General features: G+C 30.9%; 1 protein-coding gene across 4 annotated transcripts in view; it reads right to left on the bottom strand.

The window, feature by feature from the left end:
• Positions 1-542: 542 nt before the first annotated feature.
• The window catches only part of LOC127709021 (myocardin-related transcription factor B-like), an 85,923-nt gene continuing 66,634 nt past the window's right edge, over positions 543-19,831 (bottom strand). For 3 of the 4 annotated variants that reach the window (XM_052214295.1, XM_052214293.1, XM_052214294.1), the window contains 6 exons: positions 16,614-16,689; positions 12,737-12,901; positions 9,641-11,906; positions 8,940-9,075; positions 7,989-8,121; positions 543-7,553 (listed from right to left, as the gene is read on the bottom strand). In XM_052214295.1, the coding sequence (XP_052070255.1) occupies positions 6,769-7,553; positions 7,989-8,121; positions 8,940-9,075; positions 9,641-11,906; positions 12,737-12,901; positions 16,614-16,689 (3,561 nt within the window). In that variant the 3' untranslated portion in view covers positions 543-6,768. The remainder of the gene's footprint in view (positions 7,554-7,988; positions 8,122-8,939; positions 9,076-9,640; positions 11,907-12,736; positions 12,902-16,613; positions 16,690-19,831) is intronic. The other variant, XM_052214296.1, reaches the window with a different exon arrangement.

Genomic DNA, 19,831 nt, shown 5'->3' with positions numbered 1-19,831 from the left:
TGTTCATGTCTAAATGGCAGGTTTCATCTAAGCTTGACCTCATTTTCACAGATCAGGGGACAATGTTTAGTGTTTGTGGTTTAGTCTACTTCTCAGATACTATATTCACTGACATGATAGAATGTGAATCAGTTCAAACAAAATATCAAACAGCCTGAACAATAAAAGAAAAACAGATGTAACAGGCAACAACCAACAACCACTGAATAACAGGCTCCAGACTTGGGAAAGGCACATACACAATGTGGTGAGGTTCAATATGTTTAGAAGATCACCTTAATCATATTGTTGAATTGTAAATTCTCTCAGGTACATTGTCTAATACTAATATCCACCAGTTAAGATGTTATCCACCATTATTCAATGTAAAATCATACAAGTGTACTCTTCTTTAATTTAAGATATAGATATGACACTTGGATCAATGATAAACTATTCCACTTCCTGGTTGTTTGGAGAGGAAGCCATTTGGATCTAGCTGATGTAGTCTGAGAAATATTCAAAACAACCAAGTAATGGATAAATAAAACTAAGACCACTAATCAACATCAAAGCTGTTTTTATTTGGATCTAAGTAATGACATGGTGAAATGCATTTACAAAGAGCCAGGTAATGTACACCTATGTGGGTCTTTTCAAGACTGATATATGTACAAAATAACAAATGTAACAAAATTCTGTAACAATTCACTTAACCATGTGACAACATAAAGGCCAACTATATTTTCTATAATTCTGCAATTTCAGTCCTTAGCATGCTATAGCATTCTTAGAAATACTAACTTTTTACAATAAAGAATTTCTATAAATACAAAAATCTAAACTGTTTTTGACCCTAATAATACACTAAATCTTATTGATGGCCATACAAAAAAATTCACCAAATCTAAAATTTAACCTGTCACATGGTAAAGTGTTCATTAAATACTGACTAAGGTACATGCCAACAGGATGAATCATTCTACTATATAAACTCTAAATATTTCATTACTCAAATTCTTATGCTAAAAATGTGTTCAGAATATTAAAATGTAAGTTTTTTTATGATTTTCTGCCTTCAAACTTGGACGAGTAGGCAGTGCCTATATAAGGAACAATTTTGTGTGCCATTTGTTACATTATGGATAAATATATTTTTTTGTGGAATGCAAAACTGAAAAAAATCACTAATTATATATCTACATTCTAATAGGGTGCATAATTTTAAATAAAAATTGTTTTGTTTTATGTATACATGATTTTTATTTTGTTCAATGAGTATACTCCTTTAAAATTACTCTATAATTTGATAGATAAATGTATCAAAAACATATTAGTATTGTGATTAATATGCAAGTTTGACTAGAAAGTTGATTCCTAGTAAAAGTTCTGGTGAGCTTCATGAAAATCATAAAAGAATTTATATGCCTTTAAATATAGCTATCATGTTAAGATGAATAAATTTGAAAAGTCTATGTTAAATGAAGAAAAGTAATATCTATCTTTTTGATTACGATATTATGCCATCTCAATTTAGAATAGTTTCTGGCAATCCATCTGAAGTACAAAATTTTACATAGTAACTTGTTGACATGAAATAGAGCAATGGAAAATTGTTCTCAAAAATTCAAATTAATTACAAAGCAGATTCTTTAGTAAAGACAAGAAATTACTTATCTGAAATAAATTTCAATAATGAAAAAGTACAATTTCAACTTCATATTAAATATACACATTCTGTTAACAACATACTGCAACCATGATCACTAGCAAACACAACAGAACTAACAATATAAATTAATTAAATCATTATTTAACATGGGTAAGGATAACACAATCTGATATCATTTTATCAATTGATCACACAATACTGTTAAGAACTGCTCCCACAGATACCAATGTTTGTAACAAAGTTTAGAATTTGATCTAATTTAAATAGGACATCTAGTTTAATTAATCAAATTTATTACTTTTCATAATTTCAGTTGTTTTAAAAAAAAGTTAATTAGATTTAAAAATTTGATTAACATTACAAGTGTTTAAAAAAAAAAAAAAAAAAAAAAATGGAGGACAGTGCACACAAATTTGAGACTACCTAATTATCAACTGGCCTAACTAACCTTAGTAATAACATTATCCATGTCATCTAGACCTAACTTAACAAATAATATATTATTTTGTAAGAAAATATATCCAATCACATCATTAATATACATACATTATATGAGGGAACAACAAAACAGTTCTGACAATGTATATGTGTCATCCAATGTACTTGATTACTGATCTCAGAAAAATACCCCATGAATTACACATTTTTTTTTTAAATGAAAAGTATTTTATGATAGATATAACTGTAATTTAGGAAACATCAATATTTTTTGTAAGGTCTACAATTTATTTAGTTAATGAATAACACACATTTTTTTGAATACTGTAGATTAAGAAACTTTTGCAACAGGGTAGGTTTCGCAGAAATAAAAACTTGCATTGTTAATTTGTTAGCAGCATTTCCTGAAATCATTATAAATAATCTCATATTTTTGTAACTTTTAAAACATTCACAATAAATAAAATGAAAATGTATGCTTAAACAACAGCTTGTATTTTGATTTGAGAAAAATAACGAATACAAAATTACATTAGCAGTCAGTTGCAAAAATTAAAGTGCTGTTTCCGTAACTAAACTCCTAGAACATTGGACCACAGAAGCCCAAAAAATTTAGAAGAATTTTCCATATAGTAATAAGTACATTTGAAGACAAACTATCTATCTATCAGTTCTATGTTTACAATATGTTTCTTTACAATATTAAGTACATATGCACTCATATTAACAATAACATGCTTTACTAATTACGCTAGGTCTGAAGCAATCTGAAATGTACAGCAGTTCAAAGGTTTGTCTCTTGGTAATCCAGCTGAATTTATTTTACATCTTTTTTGGTAATCATAATTCGAAACCCAAATAACACATTGATTCCACAGTTTTAAATATTCGGTGTTTTTAGAAAAGGGACTGACAAATATTTAAATTTTAGTAAGTTTTATGGTGCTAATTTATTGCAAAACATTTTGAATGAATGTTTGAAATCATAACAATAGAGGAAGCTAAAAAAAGTGTGTCCAAAATACTCCAACAAGCAGCAAGCTTTCAATATCTAAGGGGTATAATTTCATTACATATGTCACTGGAATAATTAGCAAATATCTGCAGGCAAATATAAAACGTTGGATGAAGACAAAAAAGATAAATATATATGCAATTAAAGGAGATTTATTTTTCGAAAACTCTTTCAAATTCTGATATCATATCCTAAAGTACTTTTTAAAGTCAATTCTTTAACCCAAGTAAGTCACTTTGCATTATATTTACAGTAATAGGGAATATCTTGTAATTAACAAATTTATCATTTAAAAAAAAAATATTATAGAGTCATCAATTTGTTATTTGAAAATAAGAATCAACACATCTCTTTTACTCATTAACATAGCCCTTTACAATTTTGTTCTTAAAGCTTTGGATTCTGTTATGACATAAAATTAATTATAGTAAAACACCTTGTGATTCAATATTTACTATATCTTTATCAGACAAACTGACCATTGTTCATTTGCCCACTAGTCCATCCAATCAAAATATCTTGAAATCAATAAGTCAACTGGGGTTAATTGGTGTATAGTTTCATGTTAAAGGGATTCTAGTATAGTTTTGCTTATAAATAGTATGAGAAAACAAGAAATGTTCATTAGCAATGTAATGTATGTATAAATTCTTGAGACAAAACAATGAACTAACATCATAACTTAACTGACAACAACAATTAAGGCACAATGTGCACAGGGGTGTGAGCAAAATCTGTGACTTAACTAAAAAAGTTAGTAAAATGTTAGTTCTCTCTTATAGACTAATCCTATGGTCGATAATGAATTAAGCTTTCTCCTGGTCCATTAATCTCAGATCAGAATTAATTGTTTGCAGAATTGAGTATACCGATTCAGAACTGATAAAAGCTTATGTTTGTATGTTAAAATGTACTGACTCTGAATAAGCTTATTGTATTGTATTGTATTGTATAAGAATCTTTTGTATATATCGGAAGGAAAACTACTCAAAAATGTTTTCTGATGTTTGTTTTTATTAACATGATATAAGTATAACTGTATTGAAACCTCTTTTCAGATTTTGATCAAAGTATGGCACTGGTATTTTGGGCATTTTATTTTAATTACAGGTCACTACTACATTAACTAACATTAAAGGAATATGCTTATCTACTTGTATAACTTATACATTTTATGGTCTACCATACTAGTTGGTCATCATAATTATCTTACAGGCCTTGCCATGATAACTTAAATTTCATTATCAAATAATAACTTGAATTATTATGCAATTGTATTGATTTGTTCACAATAACCAATATACAAACTGTACAATCCTAACATGAAATCATGCAATTCTCTCTATGTACAAAATAGGTCTTACAATCTCTTACTTATAATTCATGCGGAAATTGTTTGAGATATTATGAGTTAAGTAATAAATTCTACCAATTTTGGCTACTTTTCAATTACATACTTCACACCAATCTAAAAGCTGCACCTGTCCAATATACTTAGGAAATTTTAGAGGTGACTTTTTACTAAGTTTTTAACAAGTGCACATCAACATCTGGAAGACTATTCCCACAATGATCAACACTGAAGAAAAGCACTAATGTTTCCATCTAAATTATTATATTGTATGTGCTTCTCAAACATCTTGACTGATTCTAGTTACTGAAATATACTACAGATAATTTCCTTCTGGTTAAAAGTTTCCAAGATAACCCTGAATGCTTTATTGAAAGACCTTAAACTCATAATGCCCCTAAAATCAAACAATCACTATATCATTACTAAAATATAAAATACATACACTCCATAGTTATATATAACTAATCTCTATTTAATGGAAATCAAACCAAAAAACAAAATATAAGTAGAAAATGACCTTATCAATTTTGACAAGAAACCTTTAAAAATCCAACCTGCATTCTATCTATCTACTTAAATCTAACAGGAAACGAAATGGAATGAAACTCTACATAGAAGACTGATGGCAAAGTGGTGATACCAGTTTTGGGGAATGTTTAGTAGCTATACTGAGCATTGTTTTCCTGACTAAGGCAACCACGCATACATTAACTAATCTACTCTAATCTATATACCTAGTTATCTGTAATCTGGTCAAAATAGGGCAAAAAATCTACCTTAATTCAACTTTCATTCAAAGGTTTCAAAAAAATGGAAAAAACAGTATTAAAGTAGTGTTAATCTATGCTTCCAAAGTCATTTCCTATACATGCAACTTTATAAATGAATTATGATTCATAGTTATTGTAATTTTATTTGAAAATTTAGTTATTCTGAAGAAAATTTAAGGATAAAAGCGAGAATATTTCACCAAATATAAACATGTAAAGTTCTCTTTATCAAACCAGTACAGATCTGAATTTAGTATTGTTGTAACAATTTTTTGTCAGAACTATTTTCAAAAGTAATAAAAGCCCATTTTTTGGACTGTAAAGTGTGTACATTTGTCTCTATGGAACTTGTATGATATGTTTACAGATAACTAAGTAAACTGCCTACTTTCACATTCCCTCACACATACTTTCCTATTCTAAATTTAGAAACTTTATAGAATGGTCATTTTATGTGCCCTCAACATGCGGTCAATACTTGACCAACATAATTATTACTTTGGTACATTTTTATATTATATTAATGGTCCCCACTTAATTTATAAATCTGGTATGGCCACCTTGCTGATGGAAGAAAGTTACCATAACCTCAAAAAGAAATAAGTTTAAACAGAGTTGAATGTGTATTTTATAGTCTATTAAAAAATTTTATGATCATACTTATCAACATTATTACTCTTTTCACCACATTTTTTGAATTTAAAAAGTAATTTCATTTAACAGATATGTGTTTTCTTTTTCATTCAATATGACTGTAAAATCTTTAAAAAGGCCTGCTGAAGTTAAATTATTCCTGCATTACACAATCAACTCTGATCAACCTAAGGTATTTTTGTTATAACTGTGATGGAATGCTCATAGAAAAATACATTGATGATGAAACAATGAATAAATTAATGATAAGGGAAAAAGCTAGATCACAAAAGTTTTGTTACAAAAGTAAAAATCAAAATGCAACAATATGAACAATCCGATAAGAATGGACCCAAAACACATAACAAAACTTTTGTCAGCATTTTAGCGGGACACACCCACTCATAAATATAAGATAGTATATACAAATTGGACCACACAGAATACAGCTTCTCAGTGTCTCCTTTATGTCAAATTCTATGGATAAAAATGATAAAAAAAAAAAGGTCTTTTATATTGAAACTATGATAAATGATATCAAAATTGTATTACTGATTACTTGATGTAAAAAGGAAAATACATTATTTTAAAAGGCAAAATTTGTCAATTTTTATATAAATGTATATCTTGTCAAAATTTTAATTAGTATCCTAACATTAACCCATGATAAATCCAAGGATTCTGACCTAAAGGAGAACTCAGAGCTGTAATAGAATAAATATAAAATCTGAACAATAAATACAATAAAAATTCAAATCAACAACAAAACATAGCACTGCAAGATAAGCTTAGGAAATCTTATCATTATGTTTCCCATTGCACTTAATTGGTCCAAAGCTGCAAAAAAAGCAACAATAAAAAATTTAAATTGCAACCTACAAAACGAGATTAAATACCCCACAATTCACTAATTAATATTTGTTTCAGTCAATTTCTCCCAATTTATTCCACTCTGCATGTCTGTTTGGCTAAAGTCTGTATCTTCAAAATTAAACAAGTCTAAAACTTCTTGTTGTGTCTTAGGAGTAAGTATAGGGTCTGACGGAAACGCAACAGGTGCATTGGCACTCAAAGGGGTTAGCCCTGTACTGGGCATGATCACATCTAACCAATCAGAAACATCCATCTGCATGTTTATATTCTGAGAATTTTCTAAGTCATTGATTCCAAGGGCAGCTATGTCAGGTTCAGAACCATGCACTGTTCCTTGTTTCATACCATTAATTCCTTGAGGTACATGTAAAAAGTCTTCTGATTGGTTATTTTTATCTAATTCTGATGGCAGGCATGTTCCCTCATTTAAGTCTAACTGTGTAAAAGGTGATTCTGATGTCCAATCCATAGAACTTAGATCCTGATTTAGCATTTCATTTATGTCTAATATATCAGAAGTACAAATGTCTGATGTAGTTGTCATAGCAACCGAACATGGTGGTGTGATTGGTTCACTTTTTATTACTGAAAACGATGGTGAACTATTCAATAATGATGACACCACATCAGTCACACTGGTCGTTGATGTTGTTGGCATTGTTGAAGCTAGTGTCATTGTGAATTGTGGAAACTGTCCAGCAGCACTTGAAGTTAGTCCTCCGTAGGAACTTGTGGCACTATTTACTGTGGATGTAGACAAACTTTGAGCTGTGGTCTTTGGTGTTGGTGGAGGCTCCTGTGCAGCACTTGGAGGTAGTTCTGTTAAAGATAATTTGTGATTAACAATAATAGGAATTGGAATTAAGAGTTTTATACCTGTTAAATGTGTAGTTTTATACCTGTTAAATGTGTAGTAATATTATAGTTTTACTATCACTTGATTGGTCTATTTACATTTTTTCAGTGTTTCATTCACATGCCTGATCATGCCAGAGTAAATTATGTTTTTTTCCAAAACACATTTTTTTCTTGGTTTTCAGAGGATTCACAATTACTGATTTCCTGTATTTTACATTATGAAAAGAAAATAATATCTGTGCACTAACAAAGCTCACTGATTTTTTTTATGGTTGAAAAAGTACTTTTAAATAACTGTGAGATTTTTTTTTTATGAGAGATCTATTAACATTCTTATTCTCAGAAATCTCTTCCATCATAGTAATGTTTTTGCATAAGATACAGGTATGAACAAACCTCCATGTCTGATCAATATTTCTAGTACATCATCCATAGCCTGACTCTTTATGATTGGTGTACTAATACTCTTGGTCATTGCCTGTGTAGAGGCAGAGGAAACACCAGGTTCTGACTTTATTGCAAGTCCACCCTATAATAAATAAAGGACATTCATATGATCTTATGGTAAATCAATAGGCACTACTTACCAATGCTCATGTAATCTAGGAAAAAAACTTTATGAAAAAATTTACCTTTACTTCAATAGATCGTCTTTTAAATTTTTTATATAGTTGTGAACCTGTTTTTAAAGGGGTTTTCTCAAGATTTAGTATGGTGTTTTGTAGGCTATCGTTGTAAGTCTTTTTTCCTCTTTTTTTTTGTTTTTTGCCATGATATTCATCTCTCTTCGACTTAAAGAGTTTGATTCTCCCTTTAGGATCTTCTGCCTCTTTTTTTTTGAGACTCATATGACCAGGTGAAATTCAATAAAAGGTAAAAAGCTTTGAATATATAGACATTTGTATATTCAGGTTCATTTTTGTCACAATATGACCTTGAAAATCAACAATAAGTTTAAATTCAAAGGTGCTCTAACTCCTAAATACTGCATGCTTAGCGGATAAGCAGCAAATACCATTTCTTAAGTCTTTTGTTTCTCCCGGCTGGGGAGAAGAAACCCAAGATGTCCCTTACTCTAGGTGAGCAAGCTACCACAACTATTTAATATTCATTTGTGATGGTGACCATAAAACTTATGCAGTGTCCATTTCAGTCCTTCTTCCTCAAAACTCTGTTGGAGTAATTTTTACAGTAAGCCACTTTACTCTAATTTTAAAGGAATAATAAAGTTAAAATCTAGATGGGTAGAACAGAAATTTGCTCTGCAGCGGAAATAAATCATGCCTGATATAAAGACCTACTTTTAGAAGTGCCACTTATCAGATATACTGACACAATTGTATTTACCTGAGCAAGGTTATGCATATTTTTAACAGCTTCATCATATCTCGGTGGCTCCTTTGAGGGAATAAAAAAGGGATTGGATTTGGCTCTAGTAATATTAGCCTTTCCTTCCACTGGTGATGATGGCACAGAAATGGCTCTGAAATGGGCAATACTGATTATCAGATACATAAAATTTATCAAGCTATCATGTTTTGTTTTTGTTATTACATTCTAATCAGACATAATACAACTCAAATATTTTGAAAGTTGTAGAAATCGTTTTTTTTAAATTATTTTCATTAGTAGAGGACCATGGTTTATCATGAAAAAAATCTTACTAAGGTCGAAGTTTTGTTTTTATATAAATAGTCCTCAGTTGATTTAAAATATTGTATACATTTTTATACTGCTTTTCAATATTTGTTTACTTCTTTTGCTTAATTTGTAAACACAGAAGAAACTATATGATTTATTTATACGTTAACATGATGATAAAGTATATTTTTTCTTGTATACTCGCTTTCTTTTTCTTCTTGTACTTTCTTTTTATAGTTCTTCATTTTGGAATACCTCTTTATAAGAAGCTTACATGAAATCAGGTAGAGGATCACCATCAAAAGCAAACTCAGATGAACCCTGTAAACTTTTAACAATTTTCAAATAAATACAAGTGTGTGAAAAATGCCCTAAATTTTTCTGGGGTCAATATTGTCTACCCTTACCTATGTTGTTGTGAAAGTCCATTAAGTGGTGGTAGATTGACAGTCTTTCCTGCAGTTGTTTGTATTGGCTGAATGTTGATCAATGAAGACAAACTGGTACCTGGTGTACCCATATTCAAACTCTGATGCAACACCTGATTACTAAAGAGGTTAGTCATTGACACTTTAGGTAGTTGATTATTGGTAATGGTAGGCTGTACTGATGTATTCACAGCTTTTAAAGCATCCACTGTCGTTAACCTTGTAGCATTCTGTAAAGCATTCAGTGGAATCTGTAATATAGTGGTTGTTCCTTCTGGTTGAGATACTGCTAATATTTGTGTTGGATGGTTACCAGGAGAAACGTTAACAGCCTGCGGAGGCGACCTTGGCTGAATCAAACTTGTTTTGACAGTCAGTGGACTCGTAACTGGCTGAGGTGACATATTTGAATTTACTACCAGTGGAGGTGAAATTGGTTGTTGTAACATCTGTGAACTTACTATTTGAGGGGGCGATGTTGGTTGTTGCAACAACTGGGTCTGTTGCTGAAGTTGATTTAATTGAGCTGTCTGTTGTTGGAGTTGATTTAACTGCTGCTGTTGTTGCTGCAAATGTTGATGTTGCATCTGTTGTAGTTTTAACCTTCGTTGAGAATCCTCAAGTTGTCTCTGGAGTTCAGATATTTTATGTCTTTGTTGCTGCAGCATTTCCTCCCTAATTAGTTGTTCTGGTGATAATGCTTCTCCGTTTTTGGGCACAGCTGTCTGAGGTTGTATGATCTGGATTTGTTGTTGATCCAGTGGTGCCTGGATTAAATGAACCTGTTGTTGTGTTGGTGATGTTACAAGAGTTATTGTTGATGATGATGGAGATAAACTACTTTGATTAAAACTCTGCTGAATGATATTGGATGGATCAGGTGTCTGATCAACTTCCATTGCCACATCCATTGGTGCCACGGACGGAGGCCGTGAATTATCCACTGTCATAGGCACAGAATTCTGAATAATGTTATTTTGTTGTTGTGAAATTAATGCTTGAGGAGAGGTCACCATCTCCATTATTTCAGGTGATAAAGGCATGAATGATTCCAGAGTACGAGGTGATGTTGGAGAGCTATTGCTCATTGAAACATCATCAGATTTAATAACTGGGAATTTTTTCACATTTACAATTGCCTGAACAGGTAGTTTTGACAATGCTGAAATATTTTTAGAGGCAATATTTAAACTGTTTGTGATAATAGTATCTGCATATGGCTTTAGCCTTTCTATCAACTGTGGTTTAGGTCCAGACACCGGTAAATTACGCTTTTTAAGTTCAGCTTTCAAATCAGCCACTTTCATATCTTCCAAATTGGCCAGAGGTTTATGTGGCACAACTTTTGTAGCAACTGGTTTACTAGGGGGGTTCAGTTGAACTTGTGGCTGACATATTGGTGATTGGGATGATTGAACAACTGTTGGTGACACCATCTTTGTCTGAATTGATGGTGATGGTGATATTGATGTCATAATATTTGCTTGTGATACCAACTGAGGCTGACTTACACTTAATGGTGAAGTTATTGTTTGTTGTGTCACTGTTTGAAAATGTCCTTGATTTGCACTCATTGGTGTCGGTGATGTAACTGTTACTGATGATGTTGTTCCTGTTGACATAACAACACCTGGTGGTAGTTTGTCAAGTTTGTTCAAATTCAAATTATTACCATTGAATTCTAACTGCCACTGCAGAAACAATTGCTGTTGCTGAAGCAAAATATGATATGGTGTATCAGATTTTTCTTGTAGTAATTGTTGCTGTTGTTGTTGTATTTGTTGTTGTTGTTGTTGCTGCTGTGTGGTCGATGTTGATGCAGGATTAGTACTTTTCACAACATTAGGAGGTCCTTTGTATTCATGGAATTTGATTACTTTAGATTTTGTCTGAGTTTTTGGTCGGTTGGATTTTTTTGGCCGCACTTTGGTCACATAATTTGAGTTGCCATTTTTCACTTGAGCAATTGAATAATTCCCTCCACTAGTAATGTTATTTGTATTAGTTATACTAAATGTTTGTGTCGTAACAACTGGCAATTTTGCCAAATTGGATTGAAAGAGTTTTTGTGCTTTATTTTGATTGGGTGGACTAGGTGCTGGAGGAATAATTGGAGGACTACCAATATCTGACATTCCAGAATCATCCCCCTGAGATGGAGAATAGGCTCCTTCACTTGTGTTACTGTCATCATCAAATGTAAATGGATGGTCATCATCATTAGGTAGAAATGGCAATGTTCCATCTATAAAATATCATACACATCATTAATCAGCTGTTGTGTCAGGGATCAGTAATCATTTTGTGACAATCTCAAAAGGTAAATTCAAAATACAATGAATGCAGTACACGTATGTGAAAGTACTGATATACATAGAAAGGGAATATACATGTAAATAGCAATATGCTAACAATTAATAGACTATATATGCATTAACTGGTTGCTGAACGCTACAGCTAGAAAAGCTTTGAAATGAAGGATCCTTTTGTATGAATGGCTAATAATTGTGCTGCTTAACTTTCCTAAAAACAATCTTTAAAGCATGCCAAATAAATAAGCTTTCCTGCTTGTTTTAATACATGTATCATACTTTAATTTACATGTTAAAATCACATTCCATGTAACATGAATATTTTTCTTTGAAGAAATTTCACAAAATCATTGTCTTTCACAAAGGAAGATTTATGATATTCTTTAAACCACCCCTCCCTATAAATAACATATATGTTTCTCTTTTAAAATTCATACCAACATTTTCATTTTATAATACATGTATTCTTTTCCTTTTGAATAGAAAGTACTGGCATTTAAGCATTGAACTTTTAATAAAGAAAACACAACAGTAAAAGCCAATGTTCATGCTGTTATAACGAAATCTAATTTGTTGTTATTTTAAAAGTTCATCATACATAACTTCTAAAAAAATTTAACAATATTAGAACAACAAATGTTAATTCATTGATAAAAGGATTTTTGATGAACACATAGGATAATTTATATGCTTTCTACAAATAATCATTTTTATTACATCTTTTAATCTAGATTTTCCAGAATTTAATGAAATCATTAGCTACCTTGAAGAGCTTCCATAAACTTTTCATCTTCAGTTTTTAAAATATTTCCCTTCATAAGATCCAGAGGTCCTGGTCTGTGATTTAATTTGACGTTAAGATCATCTACAAGTCGAGCACGCTTCAATAAACGTTGTCGCTCATGTAGAGATGGGTCTATAGTGGTATCTGAAAAAAGGGAGGATCACATCATGCATAGTCCTATACTGGTACATGGTTAAATGATAGTACTTGTACATGGTTAAATGTTTGTACTGGTACATGGTTAAATCTTTATACTGATACATAGTTAAATGTTTGTGTATGTTATAATTAATTCCGAACATGTAAAAGTGTTCAAAACAAAATCATTTTTTTAAGCAATAATACCTGTGTAAAGATTTGATTTTTTTTTGTTTTAAACATGTACATGAACCTCATAATTACACTGTTTCCATCGTAACAAGTCCATGATCAGTAAAATGTAACTGCTCTTTTGCCTTTGCTTTTGATTTTTTTTTCAAAGACAGTGTGATCATTGTAGATAAAATCATTTAACCAAGGTAACTAACTAACATTATAGAAAGCAGTCAATTTTCTGCCTAACTTCTTCCCTGTTTTGAGATCAATGACATGTTAAATTAACACTTTACTGCTATAAAGAGGACAGTGACCCTTATTGGCTGTTTATAAGAAGACATGTGTTATAAAGCATTAGTATATGAATAGAGACATGCTAAAGTAATAACTAGAACTGTAAGCATGCAAAGCTGTTGCCTTTATGGTTTGATTCACTTAAGTACTATTTTTGGTGTGACTAATTTTCAAGATTTTATGGTTAAAAAAAAACCACCACATTTATAAAGGTAAAACTGAAAAACCAATCCATTGAGTGCGAGAAATGAAATCTGGCATTCACAAAAAACCAGTACTTTTGCTCAGAGCACTTTTCTTTCGTTAATCACAGTGATAATGATAATGTAATTTTTTATATTCTCTGAAAATTGACATTTTGTTCAAATTAAATATTAAGATTATTTTTAAAAAATTACACAGAGAATTACATGCTTATTTGACAGTTTATAGGCACAACCTGCTTGGTGTGCCATTTAAAAACTGTCTATGAAAAAGATCTGTCTATGAAAAAGATGGTCAACAGTTACAGGTTAATAAAGACTTCAGTTTATCCTACAACTTTTGGCACAATAAGAAGACTATAGTAAGTACACCATGTTCACAGTCGATCATCAGATGAGATGAAAATAAATCTTTCTCTAGATACAGATAAATCAAAGGTCATAACCAAACTAATGACAACAAGATCTTTCTGTAAGTACAGATAAATCAAAGGTCAAAATCAACCTAATGACAAAACAATTTTACATACATAATGAAAGAAACCTCTCATTGATTTGATACATCATTACAGTCATGTTATGAATACAAAAAAAATACAAGTTAGCATAAATAAAGCCAGCAACAAGAATGAACTTTACATCCTTAATGTATATTCAAATGTTGGTTTTTAGTTCCAACAGTATTGACAAAATGTGTGTTTGTTCAATTCAAATTTCAAAAAGGTCCTTAAATGTAGGAAGTTGTGAATCTGTGACCTATTGCTTGTTATAACTATCATATTCTAGTACTCAAGAATATTTGTAACTCCTTTTTTAATGTTTGTACAATATTGGTTTATGTATATCTGGTCATGTACATTCATATATGTATGAATGTGCAAGGCTAACAAATTAGGATAAAAATGTTGAAAAAATTCAACAGCAAGTTGGAAGTTTTACATACATGTCCAAAATCATGCAATTGTCAACTTTAAACAAAAAACATTATACCAGGTTCAACAGATGTCATTGTAGCCTAACCAAACAGTATAAAAAAATGCTAGCATGATTATATTTCCATAAAAATGATGATGTTTTTTATTCTTTTCACTTGGAAATTATTATGTCTTAAATAAGGAATGTCCACAAGTTTGTGTATTGCATTCAGGGCCTGATGTCAGCTTAATGCTTCCCTCTAATCACAGAAGTATTCCAACTGTGTATAACTTCAAATACTGCCAGGTGGCACAAGAAATTTTTTTTCTATTAATTAACCAATATGATGAACTTTAAGATACATTGATGATCATAAACCTGTTAATTAGCAACTTTATATTTATGCACATCTAATGAATATTCAGTTGTGTTTTTGCCACTTAAGAGCGAGAGTTTAGACTTAACATGAACACTTGATAATGCAGGTTTGAGTATTATTTAATTAATAGTTTTCCATCAAATGATAAGTAGGAATGGAAAGAGGCCTGATATTAATCAACAACTCAAGGTTTTGGTTCAGTTCCAAAGTTTGACGGGATTCTTTGGCACTGTCCATAGGTAATGTGTCATGTATAATCATACAATGTACAATGACATATCAACACAATTATTTCTCTTCACATTTTTCTTCAATTTGATTGATATCTCTTCATGGAGGCCAAAAGTTTAACAATGACAACAAAAAAGTCAGTTAATGTCAGAACAGTCTTGGTGTTGAGTCGGTTAAAGTGCATGTCTTAGTGCCGAACTTATCATAGAACTTACAATGGTAAATAAAAATATCATGTACTATAAAACATTTTTAAAATCTGCAAAAAAAGTTATGGTTTAATCAATAATGTTTTGAGCAGAAGAAACTTTAGTTTAAACCTTCAAATATATCTATTTAGACAGTCAGTCTATGTTTATTTAGTTTAAACTTCCAAATATCATTGAGATAGTCAGCCTATATCTGTTCATATCAATTTGGACAGTCAGACTATATCAATTTACTTTAAACCTTCAAATATATCAAATAATTAAGGCAGTCAGACTATATTTATTTAGTTTAAACCTTCAAATATATCATCTTAGACATTATATTTAGTTTAATAGACTGATTTACAAAATAGTCCATATTAGTGTGATTTATATATTTTTGAAATAAATTGAGTTATATATGGGAGTAATTATTGTTGCAATATGTTATTGTATCGATAAATCCTACAAGGCAAAAAAAAAAAGCTTAAAATCATAACTTTTTCGAATTACTTTATCACAAACTTATAAAATTTGGTGCACCTTGTAAAATCTGAAAATAACAAACAAAAATTGAAACCCTACTATTGTTTTGCATTTCTAACTTCTAAAATTACCACAAAAATCACTAGAAATAGCCCACATTTAAAATATTATGAAATAGCAATGTTTAATTACTGTCTATAAGATAAAATCAATTAAAGTCAGGAAATTGTTCAAAAAATTTGAAACTTCAAAGTATCTTGATTATTTCAACACTGTAGGAATTATTTTTAGTACATTGCAATTATTTATAGCATTTTCTCTCCTCCTTAAAATGTTTCTTCCAATATGCCAAAACAGGTGTAAACAGGCTGGACAATATTACATTTGTTAGGCAACAATCCTCATTCATATATTTATCAATTTACTGCCACCTGTTTGACGGTTATGTCATTTAACAATTTTTAATCATACTTCTAAATGAAATAAAGCTTTTTAGTGTTAACAATCATTACCATCTAAAATATTAGTACCTTCACCTAGTTAAGATGAACACATATTAAAGCCATGTGCATTTAGTAATCTATAGGGAAATGGTATATCTCTCAGCAAATAAAGCAGTAAAAACAAGATGCACTTTCTTTAATGAAGTCTAAACAGAATTAAGAAAAGCTTCTGAAATTTTCATTGACACAAAGCTGCTCTAAGCAGTAGCTCCAAGCTTATTTGATGAATGTTTACTTGTAAATATAATTTGTAAATTCTAACTAGAGACTTCTTTTGTTTTCACTATTACTACCTTGGTTCCTTACAATTTTCTGTGTAAGTTTCTTAAATCTATATCATACCTTCTAGAATGTGTTGCTGTACCAATTGTTGTCTGTCTGGTCTGTGGGAGATTTTATATCGTAACAAGTCCCCTGTCTAAAAAGAGAATGTAAAAAATAACATGAAATTAAAATCTACATGAACATTATAATTTCTATACCAACTATATTTTGATGTGCAACATTTTATTCCTTTTTTTTCTCTTATACATAGATGTTCAAAGGCCTTGATATTAAATACGTGTATAGAATGTAAAGTTCGAAAAAAATAAATTAGAAAGTTTCAATGACAGTATACCAATCTATATCCCCCACTTAATTAAGGAAGGTCTAAGAACAGCAGTTTACCGTGGGGCGTTTACATTATTTCATTATACTTGTGATAATGTTCTTCAATCTGATTAATATCTCTTCATGGAGGCCAAAAGTTTGACAAAAATAAACCAAAACCATGTTTCAAATTAACATGCATGTAAAACATTTATTAATGATTTGAATTTTGGTAAATCTTTTCTATTTGTGTTTTGTTTATGATGTTTATTTAAACCCAATAGATCTATATCATTACATTTTGTTTTTCCCAAATAGCTTTTGAATTATTCACTCAGAACTATATCAACGATGCAGTCTATACAGGTACTTAAATACTTCGTGGGATGTAATATAGGTAGGACAAAAGTCTGAGTAAAAAACTATTGAAAATCAGTAAATATTCATCCATCTACACGTTTTATGCGGTTATTATAACCATATTCTAATGAGATGATCATTCCCTTCACTGAATGGTAAGTAACCAGGGGCCATATGGTCCTCATCATATTTTATAAAGCAGGCATCTAATTTCTAATTAACCAGATGTAGTAGGGTGGAAGGCAGTGTTTATAATGTTTTAAATTTAAAGATGTACACACAACAGATACAATTCTAACCATTTCTTTAACCAGCTGATTTTTGTCCTACAAATTCAAGCGAATGTTGCACCCAAAATGCACTGTGTCTGTAAATACATGCTGATTTCGATCAGATTTATTATATACACAAGTTTGCACTTACAATTACAAGTAAATAGTGTTAAATCTAGGTAAGTCAGTTAATAAATAGACTTAAACCGTCCTTATCTGACTTTCTTGCTAAATTTAAAACAGGGCAATATTCTTTATCTAATTAATTACATAATTTTCAAGTCAAGAAAACAATTCCTCATATATCTTTTAAAATGAAATAGTGAAATGCACAACTTTAATAAAATATATGAGCACTTAGGGCACCTACTTTTCTCACCTGCCACTCCCTTACCAACAAATGATTTTGCATTATAGCAACCTAGAGAACTACTGTAAATAATCAAGCAATAGAAAAGTAGGTAGAGATAGATAAAATGTCATAAACTGATAATTTATGCATAGAAATAACTGCATGTCAATTAACATAAATTTGGGTCTTAATAAAACAACATGTGTGATAATGTACATTTGGAAAGGAGCATCCCATAAAGATTCCAACAAATTATTCCAAACCATTTATAATCCCATGGGGGCATATAAGTATGCAATACAAATTCCAGAGGATTGATTAAAGCCAATTTTCTTTATGCCATATTAATATTTTTATGATATAATCAGTGCCATAACAGACAAAAGAACCTAAAAGCTCACCACATCATTTCTTTCTTATTGGTTTATAACCAAGTGACAGTACCAGGGAACTTTTGGTTATGATTACTTATCTGACTAAACTAACAATGCAAATTCATTGAAATAAACTGACAAATTGCACCAGAGAAAATCAGCTGACATCGAACTTTTCATTATTCTTCTATTAGGCAATTCAAAGCAGCTTACACCAAAAGGACTATTTAAGGCATAATCAGTAGCAATTTCATTGAAATTAAACATCACACGTAAATAAAATTGAGAATGGAAACGGGAAATGTGTCAAAGAGACAACAATCCGTCCAAAAAGCCACCCATGGGTCTTCAACACAGCAAGAAAATCCTGCACATGGACCGTGAAATTGGGGTCAAAACTCTAATTTGGCATTAAAATTAGAAAGATCATATCATAGGGAACATGTGTACTAAGTTTCAAGTTGATTGGAGTTCAACTTCATCAAAAACTACCTTGACCAAAAACTTTAACCTGAAGCGGGACAGACGGACGGACGAACGAAAGAACACACAGACTGAAAAACATAATGCCCCTCTACTATCATAGGTGGGGCATAAAAATGGATGTCACACTAAACTCCGAAACATATAAATGAACCAAAATTTAAAAAATATAGAAGACTAACAAAGGCCAGAGGTTCCTGACTTGGGAAAGGCGAAAAAATACAGTGGGGTAAAACAAGTTTTGTGAGATCTCAACCCTCCCCTAGTAGGGACTATTTAGAGCATTATCAATATCTGCACTTCTATTGAAATAAATTTCTAAACTATAGCTCCAGGTGTGTTCATGACCTTAAGGCTTTACTTTACTCCAAAGACTTTCACAGTTCTATTTTTAGCTCAGTTTAAGCAATGAATGAAGAAGACAGTGAGCATGTTATTATGATTTAGATAAAGAGAAAGGTTGATCATATAGTTAACATTTATGACAGATACCTGCATCCAAACTATATATCTGTCAATGATAATAATAACTAGAAATATGCTGACATTGCAATCAAAAGACTCAAGTTGTTTGACCCACATTTTTTCTCTGGTACATGCTAACCAGTACATCAATTTGAAGCTTTCATTCATTAACTGTTAACTGTATATAATCTATTGTGTATATAGCAAAAGGAAATCCCATCAGACAAGATAATCTGCAAAGAACTACAGCACTTTTATGTTGGGAAATAGTTGAATTATATGAAAAAAAGGACAGCTCATAGCCTACAAAGTTAGTTTAACCCCACTGTATGTCCATGTGCCTGTTCAAAGTTATACATGGTTGTCTTTAGTTAGATTTGAATGATTTTTGGTCCTGTAGGAAACAGTGTGTTGACAGATCTTTTGATTATCTCTGTATAGGTTTCTAAACTTTGAGCAATTAAGATGTAAAGACACTGGTCTTTTGTTGACTATATGAAGACCATATTATTGACCTAAATGTCTTTTTTTTGTTGGGTTGGTGCCTCATTTCTGAATGCCTTTTATTCATAAACATCAATTATACTGATAAGGACCAATTATATTAATGAACAAGTCGGACAACACAGCTTCTTAATGCCAACCCTTCAACAGAGAAAATGA

The sequence above is a fragment of the Mytilus californianus genome, unplaced genomic scaffold, assembly GCF_021869535.1.
Source record: "Mytilus californianus isolate M0D057914Y unplaced genomic scaffold, xbMytCali1.0.p SCAF_7, whole genome shotgun sequence".
Classification (NCBI taxonomy): domain Eukaryota; kingdom Metazoa; phylum Mollusca; class Bivalvia; order Mytilida; family Mytilidae; genus Mytilus; species Mytilus californianus.
Note: the sequence above shows the minus strand (reverse complement) of the source record. Positions and strands in the feature narration are given on the sequence as shown.